General features: G+C 38.5%; 2 protein-coding genes across 2 annotated transcripts; both read right to left on the bottom strand.

Annotated features, from left to right (window-relative positions):
- Positions 1-314: 314 nt before the first annotated feature.
- Positions 315-15,462, bottom strand: LOC139142222 (uncharacterized). The gene is made up of 11 exons (XM_070712089.1): positions 15,236-15,462; positions 13,887-14,043; positions 11,544-11,764; positions 10,116-10,304; positions 9,277-9,436; positions 8,220-8,443; positions 7,264-7,452; positions 6,172-6,352; positions 5,473-5,684; positions 2,989-3,360; positions 315-2,592 (listed from the first exon to the last, which is right to left on the bottom strand). The coding sequence occupies exons 1-11, from the start codon at positions 15,324-15,326 to the stop codon at positions 2,444-2,446; spliced, it is 2,145 nt and encodes a 714-aa protein (XP_070568190.1). The 5' UTR covers positions 15,327-15,462; the 3' UTR covers positions 315-2,443.
- Positions 15,463-17,924: 2,462 nt separating this feature from the next.
- Positions 17,925-23,428, bottom strand: LOC139141444 (integumentary mucin C.1-like). Its single transcript, XM_070711059.1, has 4 exons — positions 21,867-23,428; positions 20,358-20,572; positions 19,296-19,514; positions 17,925-18,885 (listed from the first exon to the last, which is right to left on the bottom strand). Exons 1-4 carry the CDS (start codon positions 21,986-21,988, stop codon positions 18,602-18,604), a joined length of 840 nt encoding a protein of 279 aa, XP_070567160.1. The 5' UTR covers positions 21,989-23,428; the 3' UTR covers positions 17,925-18,601.
- Positions 23,429-24,211: the final 783 nt, after the last annotated feature.

Here is a 24,211-nt window from a genome sequence, read left to right as displayed (position 1 = left end):
AAGGCACACTGAAATGTTGACTACTCTTCAAAGAGTATCATGAGCGTGTAACCCATGAAATTTAGAACATTGTGAAACCTTGAAGAAAATACATACCGTAATTGAGGCTCTTTTAATATGCCAAACTACACCCGAGAGCTCTTATATCAACTAAAAAATATCCTTGCTTGCCGTTTATATCTCTTAATACAGTCATGCAATCGCAAGATTCAATTTCTATGATTATCCTGGAAAAACCGCGTGAGAGAGGTAGAAAAAGCCCCCTCCCCCCTCAACTTCCGATCCCATCGAGAATAAATAGCACTACATGTCTAGATACAAAATTCTAAAATATTTTATTGCATTTCATGAAAATCCATGTATTTGTTTGTCTGTTCAATTATTCATATTTATACAAATATTGGATAAATGTCGATCTACATTGCACTTTACTTTTGCCGGCTTTATCATACATTCAGTTGTTTTTATGACAAAATTAATTGACACTGACTTCAACTGTGTTTTAATCCGTTGAAATGAGCAGAAAACACAAAGGTTTTTAAAATTGCTTTGATTTCGTACGTTTATAATGAAAGGTCGTGGTACCTTTCACTTACAGTGCGAATACATAAAATTTGTCTGTGAATTCTAAGAAGAACGCACATATATATCCCAGGAAGCAGTTATTTTAGCGACGCGTAACCTATCAGATAGGCTGATTGTCTGCAGTTGTCCGTCCGTTATCCGCTATTCTCTGAAACAACTGGTCTGATTGCTTTGAAATTTACTCTGTTGGTTTCTCACGGTGACTTAGCTCGGTTTCTTCAAATTGTGGTGAAGTTAGCACATTTGTATATAGAAGCAATTTTTCAAGGTTTTGGTAAATAACATGTACATGTCAGTGGGTTTTACACATCATAGTTGGATAGAAATAGTAAACAGTGCTGAATGAAAGATGAGTCTTCAAACTCTATTGAAAACACTTAACAGTTCTAGTGTTGCGAATCTCAGACAATCAAGTAAAGCGGTGCAACACGGTAGAAGAGTTTACACGTGTTCGACAAAGTTATGAATTTTAATGCGAGCTTCAGCTGGCAGCAATGCGATTAGAACCGGGGCACAAAGGTAGAATTGGTGAGTTTGGCTCACAAGGCAAACTACAGCATTTTGAACTGATTCAAGACGACTCTGGGTCTCATTTATGCCATATTAAAGACTATTATAGTAATCTAGCTGGGATGTGACGATACTGCACAAAAGCGGTCTGCAGAATTTATTGATGTCGTTGAATATCGAGCCGTAAATATCAAGTGTCACGTCAAGGTTACAAGCAGAAGCTGAGGTGGCAATGTCGGATTCTCCAATCCTAGGGTCAGCTAATTTTGCTGCATTGGATCCAAAACACGACGAAAACTGAATGAATTGTTTCATCCTGATGCGAATTTCGTCCACACACGTCGACAGCAACATAAATCTCCTCTGACTTGTTACAAACAATCAGATACGACTTTTTGACAACTCTAAGCGGAATACTATGTGTTAAAACACACTAAACACCATCGATATCCTTTCTCTATTTTGAATAGCGATCACTTTAATTGTTCTGATATATAGCGTCTATGAGTTGGTTCAATACTGCGGCCCACAGTAAAACGTCATTATTTTCGCTGAAAATGTACATAGGTAGCAGTTACATTTGCAAAACAATATTGTACGCAAAATACATGTGTGTCAAGTTGTCAAAACACACTTCAACAAGGTCGGACGCTCTTTATAACTGCTTTTTTGTCAGAAATCCGAAACAAAACGAACACATAACGCTGAATTCCAAAGGAACCGAGCACAAGTCTAATTACAAAATCATAACAACATAGGGAAGCTTTAGAGTTCAGTGAGAGGAAAATATTGCAAAATTAAACAATACTGCCCTTACGAATTTATTCTTTGTGTCAGCCATTTGCGATTGCGTTAATTCACTGTGTAAAAGAACAAAGTGTTGCAAACATAGGAACACCGTTAAAGTCGATTTATTGACAATATGGTTTCGACCTTTCCATTCTACTTTCATTAAACTTTAATTTTGTGGGAGTTAAAGCAATTCCAGGAATCATCCCGGACGCTTTGCACACGATGTCGTGCCCGTAATTACTGGATAGGATCGAATTTCTGGCTATTCTGTGGTGTTTCCTTTTTGTGTATCACATGTATAATTTCCATCGTGGGATTCGGGAATGATCAGACAAAACTTTGAATAAGAATGAAAAATCCAAGATATGATGCGAGAAAAATTGTATTTCCGATTAATTTTTATCCCCAAACTGATACGTCTTTTACTTGTTACTTTGAAAATATGAGTAGCCCGGTCGATGAGACAATTGAACCAAATCGAACACTTCTGAAAACAGTTCGCATATTCTTAATGAAAAGAAAACATCGTTTTTGATATTAAAACTAGCGCATGCAGTTAATGCAAGGCACGCCTGCGCACATCCAATGGCAGATGAAACAATGACCGAGTCCAATACAGGCCAGGGGCACCTCTATGTTCTGCCTTCAATTTAAAGTATCCAGATCTATTACATGCTTCCTCGGAGAGGGCGCCACCAGGAGTTCCTGTGAAGATAGAAATCCCATCATACTCAATTTTTGTAGACTTATATGTGATGTGAATAGCCATGAGAAGGCAGAATGTAACTTTAATTTAGTTCTGGAGATTTAAATCCAAAACATCTTCGTGAAAGTCAGAAGTTTGATAGCTACGCAAACAATCTCAGTTTACGCCAGGTTTAAGTACAACAATTAATTTGGCATTTTGTATATGGTGGTGAACCTATAGTTTTCTACAAATGATAGAATTTGTTTCCTCTCTTGTTTCTACGAAACAAAATGGTCCATGTGAGCATAAAAGGGAAAACAGATATTCAGGAGGAGCGACAAATATTTTTTAACTTCGCAAGTGCACCTGACGTTGTCCTATTCGGGCTGTCATTCATAAATCAGCGTATGTACCTTGCATGGCAGGGGTTAGCGTGCTCGCAGTTGGTGGCGCTGTCGATAAAGGCTGGGATGTACTGGGTACCACTGTTGTCACCATCCCAGAGTCTGTAGTTACGTCTGTAGTTGGTATGCTAATTGTCGTCGTTGGCGATTGGGTTGTCATGACTGTGGATGGTGATGGTGTCGTTGCCGCCGTCGATGGTCGGGTCGTCGCAACCGTGGTTGTTGCAGTTATTGTTGGTGGCAGGGTGGTCGCAACTGTAGTTGTTACAGTTGTCGTTGGTAGCAGGGTGGTCACAACTGTGGTTGTTGCCGTTGTCGTTGGTGGCAGGGTGGTCGGACCTGTAGTTGTTGCAGTTGTCGTTGGTGGCAGGGTGGTCGCAACTGTTGTTGTTGCAATTGTCGTTGGTGGCAGGGTGGTCATAACTGTTGTTGTTGCAGTTGTCGTTGGTGGCTGGGTTGTCATAACTGTAGTCGGAGGTACAGTTGTATAGATTTATGGACATGTAAATGTAGTGAAGTTCTATAATGATGTGCAAACTGCATCGAGAGGCGTTTCATCCCATGCATACAGACCGATGAAGATTGTTTATATTCAAATCACATTCAATCAGCTTATTCTCTGTGGTTCGAGGGACATGGATGATAATATAGAAATAACGGGTGACGCGCTGACCATTAACGTTTATTTGTGGGCAAGGGCGAGAGGAAAGCCAAAAATTAATGGGCGAGGCTTGCCGAGCCCGTTAATTTGGCTTTCCTCGAGCCCGCGCCCACAAATAAACGTTAATGGTCAGAGCGGAGTCTGTTATTTCCATTATATTATCAGCGAACCCAAGAAAACGTCAAAATTTCCGAAAATTTCAGGAGCGAACGACAACTGGGCCCCAGAAACTGAGCAATACGCGACGCACTGTCACGCGCGCTGTAAAAAAATTGGCAAATTCGGAGATGTTTTCAGAAAAAAGTATCTCAACTTGACCTACAAGTGCTCCATTTTATTTTGTGATTGATTATGATTTACATTTTAGCTGTAAAGTTACGATACTTTGAGTTGTTAATCTTATTATTCATATTCACGGGCATGTCAACAAACCATTACTGTGTATTTGTGGTCAGTCACGTGGTTCAGCTCGCCCAATCAAAATGCGACGGGCAGGGCATGGTAATATAATTCTGTATTACGGTTTCTCAAAATGAGAAATGCCTGCATTTTCAGGATTACAAATTTTCTTTTCGTGGTTTATGATAAAAAGTGATCTACTACCCTTTTCAGTAATAGAGCGCGAAGCCACTGCAGTGAACTGCAATAAAACTGCTCACACTAATTAGTTTCAGCTGTAGCCGGCTGGAAAAGTCGACAACATTGTATGTCCCATGCAGACAGTTTGTCTGGGGAAGTTGAAATAAAAAAGATTTGTACATGGACCAGTGCATGGTAATGTTACATTGTATCTTAATCTTGAACACAGGGTGCCAATCGTAAACTCTCATTTACAACTCGAGCCTCAGACAGAGCTAGTTTTGCCTTTGTACAAGCAGACTTTTTGGTCTTTATCAAGTAGCCTTGTTCAACACCAAAGTGGCCACGGCTACAGCTGAAACTAATTAGTGTAAGCAGTTTTATTGCAGTTCACTGCAGTGGCTTTGCGCTCTATTACTGCAAATGGTTGTAGTTAAAAACATTAAATCTGGAATCGTAAAAACGGTCCTATCAATATTTTGTAATTATCGCCACTTCACACGATCATAAATCCAATCACCAAATGACAAACATCAGTCAATTAAAAGTTCCAGTATTGCCATTCTACACGGTATCGTTCGATCTTTCATCATTTCGTCCAAAATACACGTTTCAGCACTATAAGATGTTTCAGTGGTGATATGTCCACCAAGTACAGACCTGCTGATCCAGAAAAAAGTTATGCCGTCATCACTGCACACTAGAACTGACAGACTGTCCTTTCAAGGTAGCTTCCTTAACCCTTTGAACTCGGCTCGGACAAAAATGCCTGCATGATGTCATAGGTCACCAGGGGGTCAGAGTGCAAAGGGTTAAACTAGCTTAGTGCATAATTGGCCAATGAATATCAAAGGGTCATGAAGTATTCACACCAAGGGTAACGTCTTTGTCCTGCCCAAGATATATTATTTCTGCATTCAAATTTATTCAACATTATTGTAACCAGCCGACAGTTAGTGCAGTTGTCTGTCAGTGAGGACAACAACATGACACAAATCCAAAAGTGAAATAATGAAAATGTATTGAAAAGTTGTAGCCAAATGAAAGTTCCAGGAAAAAAATACTGTGCCGTGTTTTTGATGAAACGTTTTATAAAAATAATGATAACTATATGAATGATTAATTAATCACTTGATTAATGCCTTGATTGGTTGTTTTGCATCGAACGATACACTGGTCGTAATACCCGCCCCCAGCGCTCCCAAATGTTTTGTAAAGTGTGAGAACTCAAACAGATTGAACATGCTGTTTACCTGGGGGATATTTGCACACAAATGGTAGCGTTTCATCGCAACTGTCGTCATAGAAACCATTTCCGTCAACATCCATACTGACACAGTTCTCAGAAAACGAACCATCTGGCTGATTATTACCAGAGGTGGCCCAGTCAATGTATGGTGCTTCTTGGTTATGCAGAGTCCGAAAGTCATCTTCTGTTGTCTCATCACTCAGACCAATCCACACCCTGTAATGAAAAAAAAATCCTTCTTCGGAAAAAAAGAACAGCATGCAAGTACACTTGCAGTAATACGTCAAGAGTGAATGTTAAATGTCATATTTTTAGATGCGAAATAAAATCGTTCCCTTGGGCTCTAAGTTCATACTTTATCCTCGACCTGACCACATAGGATACCCTGGGTCACCAGTGGCCTAGGGAACGTAGCCGTCTGCGTTGAGACTACGTTTAAACGCCTCTGGATGAGAGAATCTTGAAAGTTCATTCTGGCTTTTTACGTACTTGGTATCCTCTTAAGAACCTCAAAAATTCAAGTTCTCCTAGCTTGTAGTAATTCTGAAGTTCCTCGTAAAACGCACTTGTATCTCCAGTAAGCAGAGGCAGTGGCAAGATGTTATTCTTTTTAGTCGGGAAAAAAATGTCATACCTGTTCTTGTATTACACTAACAATCAATGGAGCTACAAGTTCGGTGCTTGACAGTTTTTGTTTGCATACCTTTCCGTGGTCACTTCCGCCGCCAGATCTTCAACTCGTGCGCATTCCCCAGAGTTCTCAATAACAACAAGTCGACCTAAATCGTAAAGTTGACAGTAGGCGTCTGCATCGTACCAAGTCAACGGAATATCCTGGGCTGTGTAGGTATGGCCGTTGTATTCCATCGTTGTTACGTTCGCCGCTGTATGTGTGTTTTTGGGAAAGAAATCAATTTCAATAATTCCATTTACCATCGTCCTATCGAAGTCGTAGTGCATTGATAAGTTGACTTCAGAATAGAGCAACTATGATTTGTTACCATCTAGTAAAAACGATGTCAATTGTTGTACGTTGTTAGCAGATTGTTTGTTCGACAACTTTCAGTATTTAATCATCTTTTCATTGCTTTATTCATGTTACAAAAACTATATGCCTGATCACATCCATTCTAACACAAAAACATCGTTTTCCAGAAACTCAGCATATATATTGATCTCCCTTAGAAACTAGCAAAAAGAAGGAAGAAGTTGAGCTGTACATTTGATTAGCTCAGTCACATTATTCCTGTCGTTTTTTAAGTACCTTATGGAATTGGATCCTTAAAGGTATACAGTCACCTGTAATCTAAATATGCCCATATATGGTCAAAGGCACGTTCCTTGGTATTCGAAATACCCATGTGAGGGGGCTGTTTTTAAAAAGTGGCCACACGCTTAAAATCTGTGATTGGTTAGATTTTCTCTTTCCATGGTAACTGTGGCAAAATTGGAACAGGTGACAGTGTACCTTTAAAGTGAAACATAATGTAGGGCGATATGATGATACGTATATTGACATCAAGAATTATCACAAACATTTGTTATTTGATTATGCTTATTGCCCTATCGGAGAAAAAAGAAAAAAGAAGGAAGTGTGGAGACTCGGTCACCGTTTCTTCTTTTTTAAATTTGTGTCACTGAACTTCATTTCGCGCCAAACCATAGACAGTGTAGCTTCTGCTGCACTGCACTGGTAACCATTGGAGAATACGCAGCTCGGCTACATTCGTTCGGTACGAGCGAGGTACACGAATAAATGTTAGCTTTATCATAGTCTTATAGATGAATAACTTACGGGAGCAGACTCTAGGGTAATTGTTCCAAAATCCACTTGTACATGTGAGTGATGATTTGCCGTTACCTGTAAACTTATACTCAGCATTGCAGGCGAAATTTATTACCGCTCCGTTCGGCGCTGGAAAGGACTGTGCCGGGATGTTTGAAATGTATCCGTTTGGAATTTGTATTTCAGTACATTCACCAGCTGAAACCAGGCGAAGTACTTGTTAAAGTGTTATTCATCGAATATAAGAATGCATTTTGCCATTCTAAGTACGGAGCGTGTGAACAGACATACGGTACATGTAAGTAAGGCATATAACTTTAATTAATGAAATCGAGTAGTCATGAATCTTATCTCCGAAATGAAACCACTAAAATAATCTCCAGAAATGATGGAAAGCGGATCTAATATTACAAAAATATGGGTTGAAAAATCGTGAAACGTGCTATCATATACCGTACTTCGTGGTATGGACATGGTTATGTCTTGTTTTGTTTTGCTTTGTTTTTTTTCTGCATGTTCTCGATTGGATATGATATTAGTTTTGTATAATCAAAGTTTTGGGATTGATTCAGGAGAATTCTTGACACAAATGTTGTGACAACGATGAAATCCGAGCTTCCTCTAGTTATGTTGCCGGTTAACAGAGAAGTACAACCATCATTGAAATTGGACCGCAATAGGACTGATAAGGACAAGAAAAATCACTTTTCACTGTCAGGGGTTCCAATTAAAGTTAACCCCGGAACTCTTTTGAAACTGATAATATCAGCGTGCATGTATTATAATTATTAACTTGTGTGCGTTATCTGGACCAGGTAGGGAATCCCATCTACACGTGGGGTTGCCTCTTCACAATAATATTAGCTGTCCTCTTTGATGAGTGCAGACTGACCATAAATGATGTATGTCTTTTTTTGTCACATGCATTCGTGTAACGTTCTGGGTCATCGCACTAAGGTACTTACATTCACTCTTTTTGCAGACGGTTCCGCCAAAAGTTAAATAGGGGACGACAGTTGAAGCCATTTGCCACTTGGCGGTATTCATGTCCATGGCGACATAGTATCTTATAGGGTCTGATGGTTCGCCGGGTCCCCAGTCGGTGAAACCTACTTCTACGCCCCACACAGTTCTGAAAACGCCCTCTTCGATGTAATCAATTACACCAAGGCGCACTTCTTGTACGTTACTACAAAAAATGTGAGACGAAATCCCTTTTAGTCTGTATATGAAGTTATGTGACTGTTGTGAATATATACCATTTTGAACAACTTATTTCAACAATAAAAAATGAAATATTAATATGATACTGGTGAGTCAGGGTGATGTTGCACCGGCGTATTTTGTTCAAAATCACTTTTTTGCAAAGATTCAGTCAATTTTCATTGATTTGTTGACCGAAGATTAAAACGATGGTCGGGTACACTTTTTCGTATGGTCCTTAGTCATGGGTGAGAAAAAAGTTCAAATTTATGCAAATCACCCTATTTCCTGGCTGCCGGTTTCACATTCCAACAAAATTAAACTCCACTCTGGCCTGATCAAATCATGTGAACGTTGATAATGTACTTTACATGCTACATAACCAAACTACAATTTTGTTTGGCATTGGAGTCCTTACATGTTAATAAGAATCATTTTAATTTTGCCTATCAAGATTTTTAATCATTTTTTACATGTCAGTCTTTAAACCCATGCGATTTAAGATGAGAAGAGAATTATAAGAATAGATAACGCAAAAGAAAATTATCAGGCTTTTTCTACATATACTCAATGAGGTATTAAATTTCATAAAGCGGTCAATGAATTTTTAATATTGATACCAAAATCGAGTTTCGTGCCCAAAATGTGCTCCCCTTCATCTTCGAGTAAGGTGTAAGTACATTTACCATTCTATACGTTAGATTTTCTGTTTTTTGAAAATCTATATAATGCGGGCGTTTTCATGTCATCTCTGATAAGAAATATTGCTCTGAAAAACGTGTGTAGGTTAAATGTAAGGACACCCTTATCGCTACATACCTAGAGAAAAGTCCACGTAAACTGGCTACATGAGTATTTTCAGCACTGTAGGTGATGTCGGCAGGATACCCGAGCTTTTCTGTGAGGCAATAAGATACCGCATTCAGGCCTCTCTCTTCAACCGTCTCGTAACAGTATCCATCGAAAGCATTTTCACAACCTGAAAATCAAATCACTGGGTTACATTTTAAAAAGTCCATTTTGTTAGAAATTACAAAATTTCAAAAAATGTTTATTCGACACTGTCACTGTATCAAAATCTACCCATACAGAAAAATTCACACTAGTATGTTGCCTATACCGTAGAATAATACTCACGAATTCACAGGAATCCGTATGAATACATGATTTAAGAATACAAGCAATGGATTCTTGACTGTATTCATCTGTATACGCACTATTCAGCTAAAACAAATACAATAATACATGCTAACAGAATAAGTATTATATGGTTTTCATGCAGTGTGTTTCTGCAAACCATTTTAATGTTATTTTTTTGCATGTCCATACAGTAGGTTTAATAACTAAACACATTAGTCGAAAAAGCCTCAACTGCTAATTTCATGTCTATTGAGTTTGTATTAATGAAAAGACGTAAGTGTTGTATTATTCTTTCACTTTTCCTGTGCTATTCTTTGCAAAAGAATAGCATTACGACAGTTTAAAATCCTTTGCTTAAAATATTTGTTCATGTATGTTTAAATTCCTTGCGGAAGAATAGCCTTACGACAGTTTGAAATCTTGCTCTTTGGTCTACTATAAATGAGTTGTTTCATATGATGTACAACTGTAAAACGTGGCAAATAAAAAACATGGACTTCTGCAGAGAGTATACTTACTTTTGCAGATAGGTGGCGCTCTGTCCCAATATCCCTGTCCACAAGTAATTGTGGGAGAACCATCCATGACGTAACCAGGGTCACACTCAAATGTGAGAGTATCTCCCTGATTGGCCGGAAATGAAATCATTGGATCAGTCGTTATTCGTCCATTGACAGGTGCGTGTACCTCATCACAAGAAACCTGATCTGAAAGATTGAAAAGGGCCCAGGGCATGTTAGTTTCTTCAGCACTTTGGGTTGGGCGGTCACCTTGGCACAAAGCTCGAAATAGTCGAAGGGATCGCACCTGGCCGTGGCCTTTAATTATGATAAAAACGTGTGTTGTTGGTCTTTCAAAAAGATCGACGAAGAACGTGGGTTTTTTTAATATACAACCCGTTTACTGTGACTGAATTAAATCACTTAGAGAGACCTGATGGGAATCAACGTTCACGTGCAACGGGTCATCCTATACTATCAGGCTTCTGCAGAAAGTGTTTTCATTAAGCAGTTGTACATATTACTGCCTGAATACATGGGTTTATGTGCCCGAGAGCAGGTGACAATTGCCCGATGTCAGGAGGGCAAATTGTCTCCTGCCGCGAGGGCATATAAACCAATGTATTCAGGCAATAATATTTTATTACATGCCTCTTCACAGTTAATGCTCTATGGCGTTAAGTTTCATGAAGGGATAATTTTACCATTATCGACCAGCATCAACAGATTTTAACGAAAGTCAAAATGGCAGTGCGCGCATGGAAATTTTGCATGTAGCGTTAAGCGTCTGCTTTGACGTCAAAAACTTCGAAGGGCTTCACTGGACCAGGTAACCATGGAGACCGGTCAGTACATCGTTCATCGGCCCGCTAACTCGCCGGATGTTCCTATTCAAATCAATGCAGTGATTTGCACCCACAACGAGGCATGTTATAAAATTATATTAAAGAACAAGATATTCAAGTGTTTGCGTGAACTACATATATACAGTTGCCGAGTATCAAGAACATTTCTTCGAAGTTACTATCTTTGATCGACACTGACATCCATTTCAAGGGAAAACGATTGTTACAGTGTCTGAATATTTTCTTGAAGAAGTGATACCTGGAGTTTCAGGTGACTATTTTGTTATACGTGTTACACGTGGCTGTTGTCTGGAGACTCTTTAACTGGCTGAGCCTTGCGGACTTACGACAAAAAACGGAAACGCCAAAGAATGTTTGTTGAGCGTGTGAGCTTGTTTTTTTATTATTTTGTAATCATTTACGGTCGCCGGTCACAAAATCTAAGAGAGACTTTGACTGACAGACAGACAGATAGTTAGTCGGTCGGTCAGATAGACAGACAGAGAAAGACACAGACAGACAGACAGACAGACAGACAGACAGACAGACAGACAGACCATTGGCATTGACTGACGATAGACTGATAGATGGATATTTTTACCTTTTCTCCTTTTACAGAGAACTTTATATCGACTGTAGCAGTATTCGTCCCACCACTGTCCTGTCCCACCAAGGACTACGCAGTCTTGGCGGAGCGATGAACTTCCGTCATCAGGTTCGCCATTCATAAAATTAGTATAGGTGGCGTCATCGTTCATGACGGTTTGAAATGAGTCTTCCGTGACACGATCATGGATGCCAATCCAAGCTGTATTGCCGGTTCTGTATTTGTGAACAATGCATTAGACAACTTATTTGTGCATGGGACTCATTTTATTAACGCGTAACCGTTCCAACAACAAAGAAAAATGTAATGGAAATACAAGCAGATATTAACTTTGCGGGTTGAATTGCACACTTAGCCGGGAAAGAAAGACGTTTTTTTATCGATTTATATCGAACGTTTTAAGTCACTATGTAAACATGAATCAAATGTCGCACACTCATTTGTAAAGTATGCCCAAGTCAGTGATCAATAATGACATAAGATGCGACTGACATTTTATCGTTCGTTTCCCATCGGAAGATACATACTTGACAAGGTAGCTCTGTAGATCGCTGAAAATATGAAATAAATCCCTAAAACAGCTTAATGTATTAATCATCTTGTTCAGCAAATCCCATAAATACAGATACTTAACATTGGAACAAAATTTCATGTAGTCTCTTATTTATAATTGTACAAAACAAACATTCTGGCGTCCTAACTATGTGAAAATACCGGCAGGCAAGACTTGGCATAAACACAGGCCTTGTTGTAACACACCTCATCCGCAGTCTGTATTCTAATTCGCTAGTTGATAGTCACGTGGGATGCATTCTTTTTGTGCTGATCCACGTAAACGACGTCATCAGGCATCATTTGTTGGAACTGTTGCCTGCCAGGCATCAGTTCCGAAAAATGATGCCCGCTGACGTCAAAAACGACATTGACGCGTGCGCGGACCGGAATGTAAACAAAGATGTCGTCTGCGGCCGATCGAAACGATAGTCGAGAATTTTTTTGGTTTATCCTACTTTCTGAAGAAGAATTGAATGCTTTGGTTTCCAACAAGGACTCGAAACGGACGAAAACTATAATCAAAGGTGCATTGAACGTTTTGCAGAAGTATTGCGATCCTGTAAGGAAAAACGTTTTCTTACTGAACCACTCCAACATATTACATCATAGGCCTACATGAGACAAGTTTTGTGTATAGTACGTTCTTATGCATGGCTACGGATGAGATGTGTTACAAAACACATATTGACTGGCCATGAGGGCAACAGCATACGTCTGTACCCCGAGGGACTGTGAGTCACCCCAAAAACAGACTTTTTCCCGAGGCCGTAGGCCGAGAGAAACAGTCTGTTTTTGGAGGTGACTCACAGGCCCGAGGGGTTAAAGACGTATGCTGTTGCCCTCATGACCAGTCAATATGTGTTTTGTAACACACCTCATCCGCAGTCTGTGTTCTAATTCGCCAATTGATAGTCACGTGGGATGCGTTCTTTTTGTGCTGATCCACGTAAACGACGTCATCAGGCATCATTTGTCGGAACTGTTGCCTGCCAGGCATCAGTTCCGAAAAATGATGCCCGCTGACGTCAAAATAAACACTTGCGCATGGGCGAACTGGAATGTAAACAAAGATGTCGTCTGCAGCCGAGTGAAACGATAGTCGAGAAATTTCTCGGTTTATCCTACTTTCTGAAGAAGAACTGAATGCTCTGGTTTCCAACAAGGACTTGAAACGAACGAAAACGATAATCAAAGGTGCATTGAACGTTTGCAGAAGTATTGCGACCCTGTCGGGAAAAACTTTTTCTGCTGAACCATTCCAACATATTAAATCATAAGCTTACATGCCACAACTTTTGTGTATGGTACGTTCTTATGTATGACTACGGATGAGTGTGTTACAAAACACGTATTGACTGGCCATTAGGGCAACAGCATACGTCTTCAACCCTCGGGCCTGTGAGTCACCCCCAAAGACAGACTGTTTCCCTCGGCCTGTGGCCTCGGGAAACAGTCTGTTTTTGGGGGTGACTCACAGTCCCTCGGGGTACAGACGTATGCTGTTGCCCTCATGGCCAGTCAATATGTGTATATTGTCAACAGTTATTCTGTAAGCTCGAGGCTGTACCAGGACGATATCAGGACTCTAGCAGAGGCGTGTTAATTTTTTTGTTTATGTGCATATCATGTGCCATCTTAACCATACGGATCAAAGAAAATATCGATAGAGTTAAGCTTTTCCTAGACCTGTATACATTTCATCTTAGCCAATAAAAGAGGTAGAGCGAGGGCTAAGCTTTTCCTGGATAAATTTCATCTATGCCAGACTAACATGATACTCACTGTGCGAGTACACCGGCCAAGTAGTTGTTTTCCCCTGGGCTTCTGATGTCAGCCAGCTGGCCAACTTCGGAATACTGACAAGCCCATAGCGCTGTTCTAAAAGACAGTTCGCTGTTCACTAGCGCGTAACAATGGTCACCGAATATTGGTGTACATCCTACGGCGTGGACAACATGTTAAAAAAAGTAAGTTTTCCTGTAACACATAATTTCTCATACTTTGCTTAAGGAAAGCATTTTATGCTGATTAAAGTACTACGTGCAGAAACTTAACTCTCGAAGATTTCGATTACAAAATATGCATTTTTCAACAAATTTAATTCAAATCAATAATACTTTTCCTGAATACGGTTTTTCAACTGTTTTCACGGACGGAAGGTTAAATTATGCTTGGCGTAGCAGTCCAAATAAGTCTCTTTTTTTAATTTTTCTTTCACTTTGCGAAATATCATCTGATTCAACTTTCACTGCCGATAAGTCATATTAGTCATACTACTGAGTGGTCCAGATGTGCGTTGAAAGTAGACCAAATTTTAAATTGTCACTGTTATTTAAAAAATTGAATCATCTAAGTATATGATTTTGTGACAGAGGACCTTAAAGACAATAAAGGTCTCTACAAAGTTTGATGAAGCAAAACGAGAGTCTATAAAGTTATCGTAAATTGCTGTTTTCAAAAACTTGCATACACTGTCCAATTAAAGGGTTGTATATCAGCTATCATCAGTTTTGGTTTTGCTATTTTACAGCAACCACCACAAACATCTAGACACTCACATTTCTCCGTGCATCGCCTTTACGATAGTAACAAAGAGTAGGCACTTTTATGTCAGTGATTAAAATATCCTGATTTCACTTAGGTTTAGAACTAATAACAAATGATAACAACACGATTGGAACTAATTTGGGATAATTGGATGGTGAAGTAATGTCGACATAATCTGCAAATGCAACCTCATCTTCTTTTCTTTTTAAGTTACACACGTTTTTATGAGTAATTTATAATATTGCAACATTCAGCTATAGAACACCTAGCACTTTTGAGAAATTTGAAAAATATAAAGATCCAATTATCCCAAATTAGTTCCAATCGTGTTTAGCTCTATTGGAATTCGAACAGTGTCAAGTCAGATACGTTAGGCTATTACGTATCATATACGGCAACAAACACTCAAGTTAACAACAATGCCAACCGCTAATCCAACACAGCTTAAAACCACATTTGTCGTAAAAAAATGAAAGAGGTTAAAAACCCTGTAGAAACCAAACGATAGGCATGTGTTTTACATTCAGAGGCCTCTCCTATGTTTTGTATACTGACTGCAGAATGCGAGCAGTATATAGACTTACCTGAAGCGTCCAAAAGTCTGAAGTTTGGCAACGTGACAGTTGCGATTGCAATTACAAATGTAGTTAACGCAAAACTGCTAGACCTTGCCATGTCGTGACAACCGATAAAAATGTCTGCCGCCCGTGCGACGTGATACTGATTTCACTAAACTGTACAGTTCGTTTTGGCCCAGCGGGGAATGCAGCAGATATTGGATTACAGCGAATGAAGCTGAGAAAAACAACGTTTGTTAAGAAACATGAAAGCAAACGAACCATGGAAACCGAAAAACAGTCAGTGAGCTTAGTTTCTGGGTTTTGTTTGAAGTATTTGCATAATGGCACATTATGACTATCATGGTTATATTGTATATATAGTCAGTGAAGTCCTACTTAATTGAGTAACACTCTTTGATTATACTTGAAAGAAAAGGAATTGCTTCTGGCCCTTCAGAGAATCATACAAGGGTGGCGGAAACGTTTGATGTTTGTTCACGGAGTGGCTTGAGCGTAAAACCCATTAATTTCACCATGTAGTGTACCTTTTTCATGAAAAACGTAGTAACAGTAATTAATGATCAGTTTCAAAGTATATTGCAATGTCAATCTGTAATCTAGTACAGTGATATGTCATAGATATCATCGATTGCAATACTGTATCTATGTCGATATAAACTTTTAATTGATGACTGTTCCTCAACTTTTAGCTCTTTCAAGTATAGTCTAAAATATGAACATCCGATTATCCCAAATTAGTTCCAATAGTGTTCAAGATAGCATTGCGACAATCAAATATACTGATTTCTTAACAGTCAGGGGGGAAATGTTTCATACATCGGAATCCCATCGATATCGTTTATGCTTTATGAATAGAATAATTGCATATTCTGATATTGAGCGCTTCAGTGTTGGTTCGATACCAGCATTAAAACGTCGCTATTTTCCTATATAAGCTTATGTACATAGGAGCCAGTTCGATTTGCAAAAAAAAAAAGTATTCTTCAGATCATCATAACCCACTTTAAACGAGTTCGCCCTAAGAATTGCTCACTGCGTGAGAAATCTGCAAGGAAACGAACGTGTTACGCCAGCCCGAATCTCAAAACAATAGAACAAAACGTTAGAAAAGTCAGTATGTCACAGGAAAAGCTGCGAGTTCAGTAACAAAAACATTTAAAAAGTAAATACTAGCGCCCCCTATCGTTCAATTCTTGATGATGACAATATTTTGATCCGATATAATGACCAGTAAGCGAAACGACCAAGGCTTCCAAGAGTTATGAATCGTATGATGTAATGTTAATTACGACAATAACCCGCCAAAAAATTATAATCTTTAACGTCCAATCAATCTTAGTGGATACACTTATACGTCAAAGTCGAGAACACTGTAATTGAAAGAGCAAAATTGAAACTTTTGTAAAGTCAAGTATTTTCCTGTAATAAGTTCAAGTGATGACCTCTGCTGCAGACGGGACTCGAGTACAATTCGCTACATATAGCACTAGCCTCAGGGATGTAACCTCCACAAATGTAATAATCTCCATAAATGTAATATCAACCATAATTGTAATAAAATGCACCCATAAATGTAATATCACCCATAAATGTAACAAAAATCAACCATAAATGTAATAAAATCACCAACCACAATTGTAATAAACGGTAACCATAAATGTAATAAAAAAATCACCCATAAATGTAATACTTGTCAACCATAAATGTAATTAATCTATTTTGTCGTTACAATTGAGGAATTAGCCCTTAAATATTTATCTTTGTAATAAGGAAAGCAACTCCACACATTATTCATATCTTAATTGTTTGCATTTAGTGTGTTTTGTATATTTGAAACTTTATTTTACGTTTCCATATTTTGTGTACAAAACTGATTGGCCATGGCGAGACACAGCTGTAATCTGAACGTCAGTGCAGTCTCTACTCCAGAGTGGAGGAGACTGTATAACACTACGATCCTTTAACGCCATTTTTTCGAAATTTGCCATACTTTCTTAATCAGTCGCCTCAAATTCATCTCTAGTGGACAATATTCGATAGCTTTTCTGTATTCCTATGTTGTCCCACTTGAAGTCACTGGGGATGTTAGGACGTCTAATTTTGTTCTACTGTGTTCAAGGTATACTAGTGTTCGTATTGTTTTTACTAGATTTAAATATGGATACATGTTCTCGTCAACATGTTTTGTGTCGTAAGTTTCTGTTATAAGTTGTATATTTCTCTCTTATTTGTTCTGAGTCATCTGTCATAAACTTTGTGTGGTATCACTGGTTGACGAGTTATTTTGACGCTTCCTTATTATGTAATTATCAGTGTCTAGAACTGCTGTTCCACTTCCATTGTCTAACTAAACGGTTTGATCGGTACCTCGCCGTTTTCTGATAGTGTTCTCAAAGTATTCTATTCTGTGCTTCGGAAAGGAAACCTAGTTTCAGAAAAGTGTGCAATAACATTACACTAGTCTTATTAAAGTTATTATTTACTCAGGACATTGATAAACAAATGATCATATATGCAAGTTCAAGTTTATTACATTTATGGTTGTGTTTTATTACATTTATGGTTAATTTGTTTATTACATTTGTGGTTGCGGGTTGTTACATTAATGGTTGACTGTTTTATTACATTTGTGGTTGATTTTATTACAATTGTGGTTGATATTACATTTGTGGAGATTATTACATTTGTGGAGGTTACAAGGGCGAGTGCTATATGAAGCGAATTGTATCCAAATTGGGTATATTCCTACCTGTTGGGGGCGTATTGCTATTATATCATATCAAAATTTGTGTTCGTGGCGTTAAAAGCTGTTTTCACGGTAGTTTTAGCACGGAAAAAAAACGGACTAAACAGAATCTACGGCCGGGACCGAGCATCGTTTACGCGAAGGATACACAGGACACGTAGTCGGCTATGGCAGTGGAAGCGACGCAGACGACAAAAAGTGACAGCGCTGATTTGGCGCCATGAAGCGCCAGCCGAATGCTTTAAGACAGTAGTTCAATGAGAAACATTCTAATCGTTTACACTACTCTTGCTTAAATTAACTCCATGTATTTCATCCTTTCATTGTTTTAACACCGATTTTTCTTGCTATCAAAATGTTCTCTGTCGCGGCATTAAGCTTTTATGCTACATGTAGTTGGTTAAACAGTTTTACCGCGGGGAACGTGAGGTCTGATCAGAACGACGCATTGGTGTGAGTGACATGACACACACTGATGTTTATTTCGTAAATATGTATAATTTCCATCGCGATGAGATTCGGGAATGATCAGACAAAACTTTGAATAAGAATAAAAAATCCGAGAAACGATGCGAGAAAAATTATATTTCCGATTAATTTTTATCCCCAAACTGATACGTCTTTTACTTGTTACTTTGAAAATACGAGTAGCCCGGTCGATGAGACAATTGAACCAAATCGTACACTTCTGAAAACAGTTCGCATGTCCTTAATGAAAAGAAAACACCGTTTTTGACATTAAAACTAGTGCATGCAGTTACAGCAAGGCACGCCTGCGCACATCCAATGGCAGATGAAACAATGACCGAGTCCAATACAGGCCCAGGGGCACCTCTATGTTCTGCCTTCAATTTAAAGTATCCAGATCTATTACATGCTTCCTCGAAGAGAGCGCCACCAGTAGTTCCTGTGAAGATAGAAATTCCATCAATACTCAATTTTCGCCGACTTACATGTGAACAGTTATGAGAAGAGAGTATGTAATTTTGATTTAGTTAGGGAGGTTTAAATACAAAACATCTTTATGAGAGTAAGAAGTTTGACAGCTGCGCAAACAAATCCCATAGTCACCGTAATCATCTTGGTATATGCCAGGTTTAAGTACAACAATTAATTTGGCATAATGTATATGGTGGTGAACCTACGAACAGTTTTCAACAAATCATAAAAGTTGTTTCCTCGCTTGGTTCAACGAAGCAAAATGGTCCATGTGAGCATAAAGGGGAAACAGATATTCAGGAGTGACAAAATAAATTTTCAACTCCTCAAGTGTCCCTGTCCTGTCAGGGCTGTCATTCATAAATCGGCATAATGTACCTTGCATGGCAGTGGCTAGCGTACTCGCAGTTAGAGGCGCTGTTGACAAAGGTTGGTTTGTACTGGGTGTCACTGTTGTCAGGATCGCTGAGTCTGTGGTTACGTCTGTAGTTGGTGTATTAGTTGTGGTCGCAACCGTGGTTGTTGCGGTTGTCGTTGGTGGCTGGGTGGTCGCAAGCGTAGTTGTTGCGGTTGTCGTTGGTGGCTGGGTTGTCATAACTGTAATCAGGGGTACAGTTGTAGAGATTTATGAACATTTGAATGTAGTGAAGTTGATGTGCAGACTTCATCGGGGAGGGGGCGTTTCAACTATGCGTATAGACCAAAGAAGATTGTTTATATTCACATCACATTCAATAAGCTTATTCTCATTGGTTCGTGGTTATGTTATATATTTTCTTATTTTCTTATTTTCGCCGCCGCTACACATAATCATAAATCCAATCACAAAATGACAAACACCAGTCACCATATCGATCGATTTTTTATACATCACTTCGTCTAAATTACACCATCTATAAGATGTTTCAGTGGTGATATGTCCACCAAGTACAGACCTGCTGATCAAGAAAAACGTTATGCCGTCATCACAGCACACCAGAACTGATAGACTGTCATTTAAAGTTAGTTTCCTGAAACTAGCTGCATTGCATAATTGGCGTATAAATATCAAAGAGTTTTCACATCAAGAGCAACATTGTCGTCCTGGTCGAGATATCGTTAAAGTTTACCAATGCATTTATTGTACAAGAGTTATAACGAGCTGACTGTAATTTGTCAGTGAGTACAATAACACGAGTCGACATTAATCAAAAAGTGAAATAATTAAAATGTCACGATAGTTTCAGCGAAAGAACATTCTAGAGAATAATTACCGTGTCGTTTTCTTCATGAAACGGTTTATGAAATTAATGATAACGACATGAATGATTAATTCATTTATTGATTAATGCCTTGACTAATTGATTCGTTTGCATCGACTGATGCATTGGTCGTAATACCCGACCCAACGCTCCAAGATGTTTTGTGAAGAACTCAAGCAGACAGAACAAGCTGTTTTACCTGGGGGATATTTACACACAAATGGCCGCGTGTCATCGCAACTGTCGTCATAGAAACCTCTTCCGTCAACATGCATATCAACACAGTTGGCGGAAAACGAACCATCTGGCTCATTATCACCCTCAGAGTTGGCCCAATCAAGGTAAGGTGCTTGTTGGTTATGTACAGTCCGAAAGTCGCCTTCTGTTGTCTCGTCACTCAGACCAATCCACACCCTAAAATGAAAAAAGTTCTTCGGAAAAAAGCACAGCATGCAAGGACACTTGCAGTAATATGTCACAGTGAAGTTTAGATGTCATACTTTTTTTAGATGCGAAATAAAAGAGTTACCTTTGGCTCTAAGTTTATACTTTATCCTTGACCCGACCGCAGAAGATACCCTGCTTCACCAGTGGCCTATTGGTAACGTAGCCGTCTGCAATGAGACTACGTTTACAAACACCTCGGGAGGGGAAAATCTTGATAATTGTTTCTGATTTTTTCCTTACTTGGTATCATCTTAGCAACCTCACAAATTGAAGTTCTTCTAGCTTGTAATAATTCTTAAGTTCCTCGTAAAACTGGTCGTAAGACTGGTCATATTTGTGTTCAACTGTTTGACGTCATATTTGCCGTCGATCTTTTACTGTTAGTCCAACAAAGAGTCATCTATCTCTGGAGACTTTGGCAGAGAACTGTAGATCTGAGACTAGTGTTTGACTTTCATCTATTCTGCCGTCCATTGTGGAAGTATAGAAAATGGGTCCTATATACAAAGGTATGTCAGAACCAATAGGTGCCGATCAGTCTGGCAACTTTTCAGACACTTTTGGTTTCAAGCCACCGCAGTAGAATACTGCAGATTAAAATATGTAGATTGTAAGCATAAGTTTCCAGACATTCCGCACCAGACTCGGGGGGCGGGAGTTCCACTGGTGCAGTTTTACGTGATTTGTGCAAACCTTTGTGGAGCTGAGAAATTACCTAGTTTATGCAGCATGCGTGCAATTAAGTCAAGGTAGTGACTATTTTTAAAGTTGATTTTTGGGTGACTTTTGTTCAATATCTCTCCATTATGATACTTCGAACCATCATCATATATTGTTTTCAAGTCCCCTATAGTCCCATAGTACTTAAAAGTCCCCAAACGTTTTCTACTTTTCCACTCTAGATATAACTTAGCCTATCTAATGCCCATCTTTTCCAGCAATAGTTACCGTGTATAATGTCGATTCTTGGTCTAAAAGTATGGTTTTTTGTGATTTATATCCCATAATATCGAATAAGAGTGTTTTTTTCAAAATACTAGTCAATTATAAACGTTTCCCTCGTGTAGAGGTAGTAAAAAATGGGAATATTTTAGCTATTGCTAGGTGATCAATGGCGACCTTGTAAGGGTTGCTATTCATTGTTGTCTATGTCTGTCATTTGCTGCTTGACTTAATATGCTAATCAGCGAAATGTAACACCGAATCGAAATCAATGATATTACACAAACAATCAATGCGTTCGACAGCGTAATTTGCATACCTTTTCGTGGTCACTTCAGCCGTAAAATCTTGAACTCGTTCGCATTCCCTGGCTTTCTCAATAACAACAAGTCGACCTAAATTGTTATGTTGACAGTAGGCGTCTGCATCGTACCAAGTCATCGGAATATTCTGGGCTGTGTAGGTATGACCGTTATATGCCAGCGTGGCCACGTTCGCCGCTGTAAGTGTGTTTTTGCAAAAAAAAGTTCAGTAAGTCAATTCACCGTCATCCTATTTGAGTCGTAGTGTATTATATGATTTTGTGACAGAGGACCTTACAGACAATAAAAGTTTCTACAAAGTTTGATGAAGCAAGACGAGAGTCTATAAAGTTATCGTAAATTGCTGTTTTCAAAACCTTGCATACACTGTCTAAAATAAAGGGTTGTGTATCAGCTGTCATTAATTTTGCTTTTGCTATTTTACTGCTACCACCACGAACATCTAGACACTCACATTTCTCCGTGCATCGCCTTTACGATAATTACAATGAGTAGGCACTTTATGTCAGTGATTAAAATACCCTGATTTCACTTAGGTTTAGAACTAATGACAAATTATAACAACACGATTGGAACTAATTTGGGATAATTGGATGGTGAAGTAATGTCGACATAATCTGCAAATGCAACCTCATCTTCTTTTCTTTTTAAGTTACACACATGTTTATGAGTAATTTATAATATTGCAACATTCAGCTATAGAACACCTAGCACTTTTGAGAAATTTGAAAAAATATAAAGATCCAATTATCCCAAATTAGTTCCAATCGTGTTTAGCTCTAATGAAATTCGAACAGTGTCAAGTCAAATACGTTATGCTATTACGTATCATATGCGGCAGCAAACAGTCAAGTTAACAACACTGCCAATCGCTAATTCAACACAGTTAAATAACACATTTGTGGTAAAAAAATGAAAGAGGTTAAAAAGCCTGTAGAAACCAAACGATAGGCATGTGTTTTTACATTTCGAGGCCTCTCCTATGTTTTGTACACTGACTGCAGAAATCGAGCAGTATAAACACTTACCTGAAACATTCAAAAGTCTGAAGTTTGGCAACGTGACAGTTGCGATGGCAATTACAAATGCAGTTAACTCAAGACTGCTAGACTTTGCCATGTCGTGACAACCGAATAAAACTGGTACGTTTGGTTGCAGATGAAAATGTATACCGCCCGAGCGACGTGATACTGACTTCACTAAACTGTTGGCCCGGCGGGGAACACAACATATACTGGACTATGACGAATGAAGCTGAGAAAAATAACGTTTGTTAAAGCGAACGAACCATGGAAACCGATGTATAAAACAAAATGTTTTCCGAAAAACAGTCAGTGATCTTAGTTTCTTGGTTTTGTTTGAAGTACTTACATAATGTCTCATTCTGACTATCATGGTTACATTGTATATATAGTCAGTGAAATCCTACTTAATTGAGTACGACACCTAGATTATACTTGAAAGAAAAGGAATTGCTTCTGGCTCTTAAGAGAATCACACAAGGGTAACGGAAACATTTGATGTTTGTTCATGGAGTGGCTTGAGCGTGAAACCCATTAATTTCACTACGTAGTGTACCTTTTTCATGAAAAACGTACAGTAATTAACGATCAGTTTCAAAGTATATCGCAAGGTCAATCTGTAATCTATTACAGTGACATGTCATAGATATCATTGTTTGCAATGCTGCATTTATTTCGATATAAACTTTTAATTGATGATGTTATTACTCAACTTTTAGCTCTATAGCTTACTAAAACTGTATCATATGTTTAGTTGTTTTTTACAATATAATTGGTGGATGCATGGTATCTGTTCCATATCGCTAAAATAGAGGTTATTCGCAAATATATTATAATCATTGCTTTTGCAAGTTCGTTCTTTGTCGGTTTCATTTTTATTTTATCCGTTCATATCTCAAGGTTGTAATACCTACTACTATGAAATCCTGACTAATCAAAACCTTTTGCGTGCATATTCCAAGGAGAATTACCAACTTCAATACGATTGGAACTAATTTTGGATAATTGGATGGTGAAATAATGTCGGTTTAATCGACAAATATAAGCTTATCTGCTTTTCTTTTTAACTTATACACTCGTTTTTATGAGTAATTTGTAATAGTGCAACAATCAGCTATAGAGCACCTAACGCTTTCGAGAAATTTGAAAAATATGAACATCCAAATATCCCAAATTAGTTCCAATAGTGTTCAGGATAGCATTGCGACAATCAAATATACTGATTTCTTAACAGTCGGGGGGAAATGTTTAATACATCGGAATCCCATCGATATCGTTTATGCATAATGAATAGAAATAATTGCATATTCTGATATTGA

This window comes from Ptychodera flava, chromosome 10 (assembly GCF_041260155.1).
Source record: "Ptychodera flava strain L36383 chromosome 10, AS_Pfla_20210202, whole genome shotgun sequence".
Classification (NCBI taxonomy): Eukaryota; Metazoa; Hemichordata; class Enteropneusta; family Ptychoderidae; genus Ptychodera; species Ptychodera flava.
The sequence above is the reverse complement of the archived record's forward strand: the minus strand, read 5'-3'. Positions and strand labels throughout refer to the sequence as shown.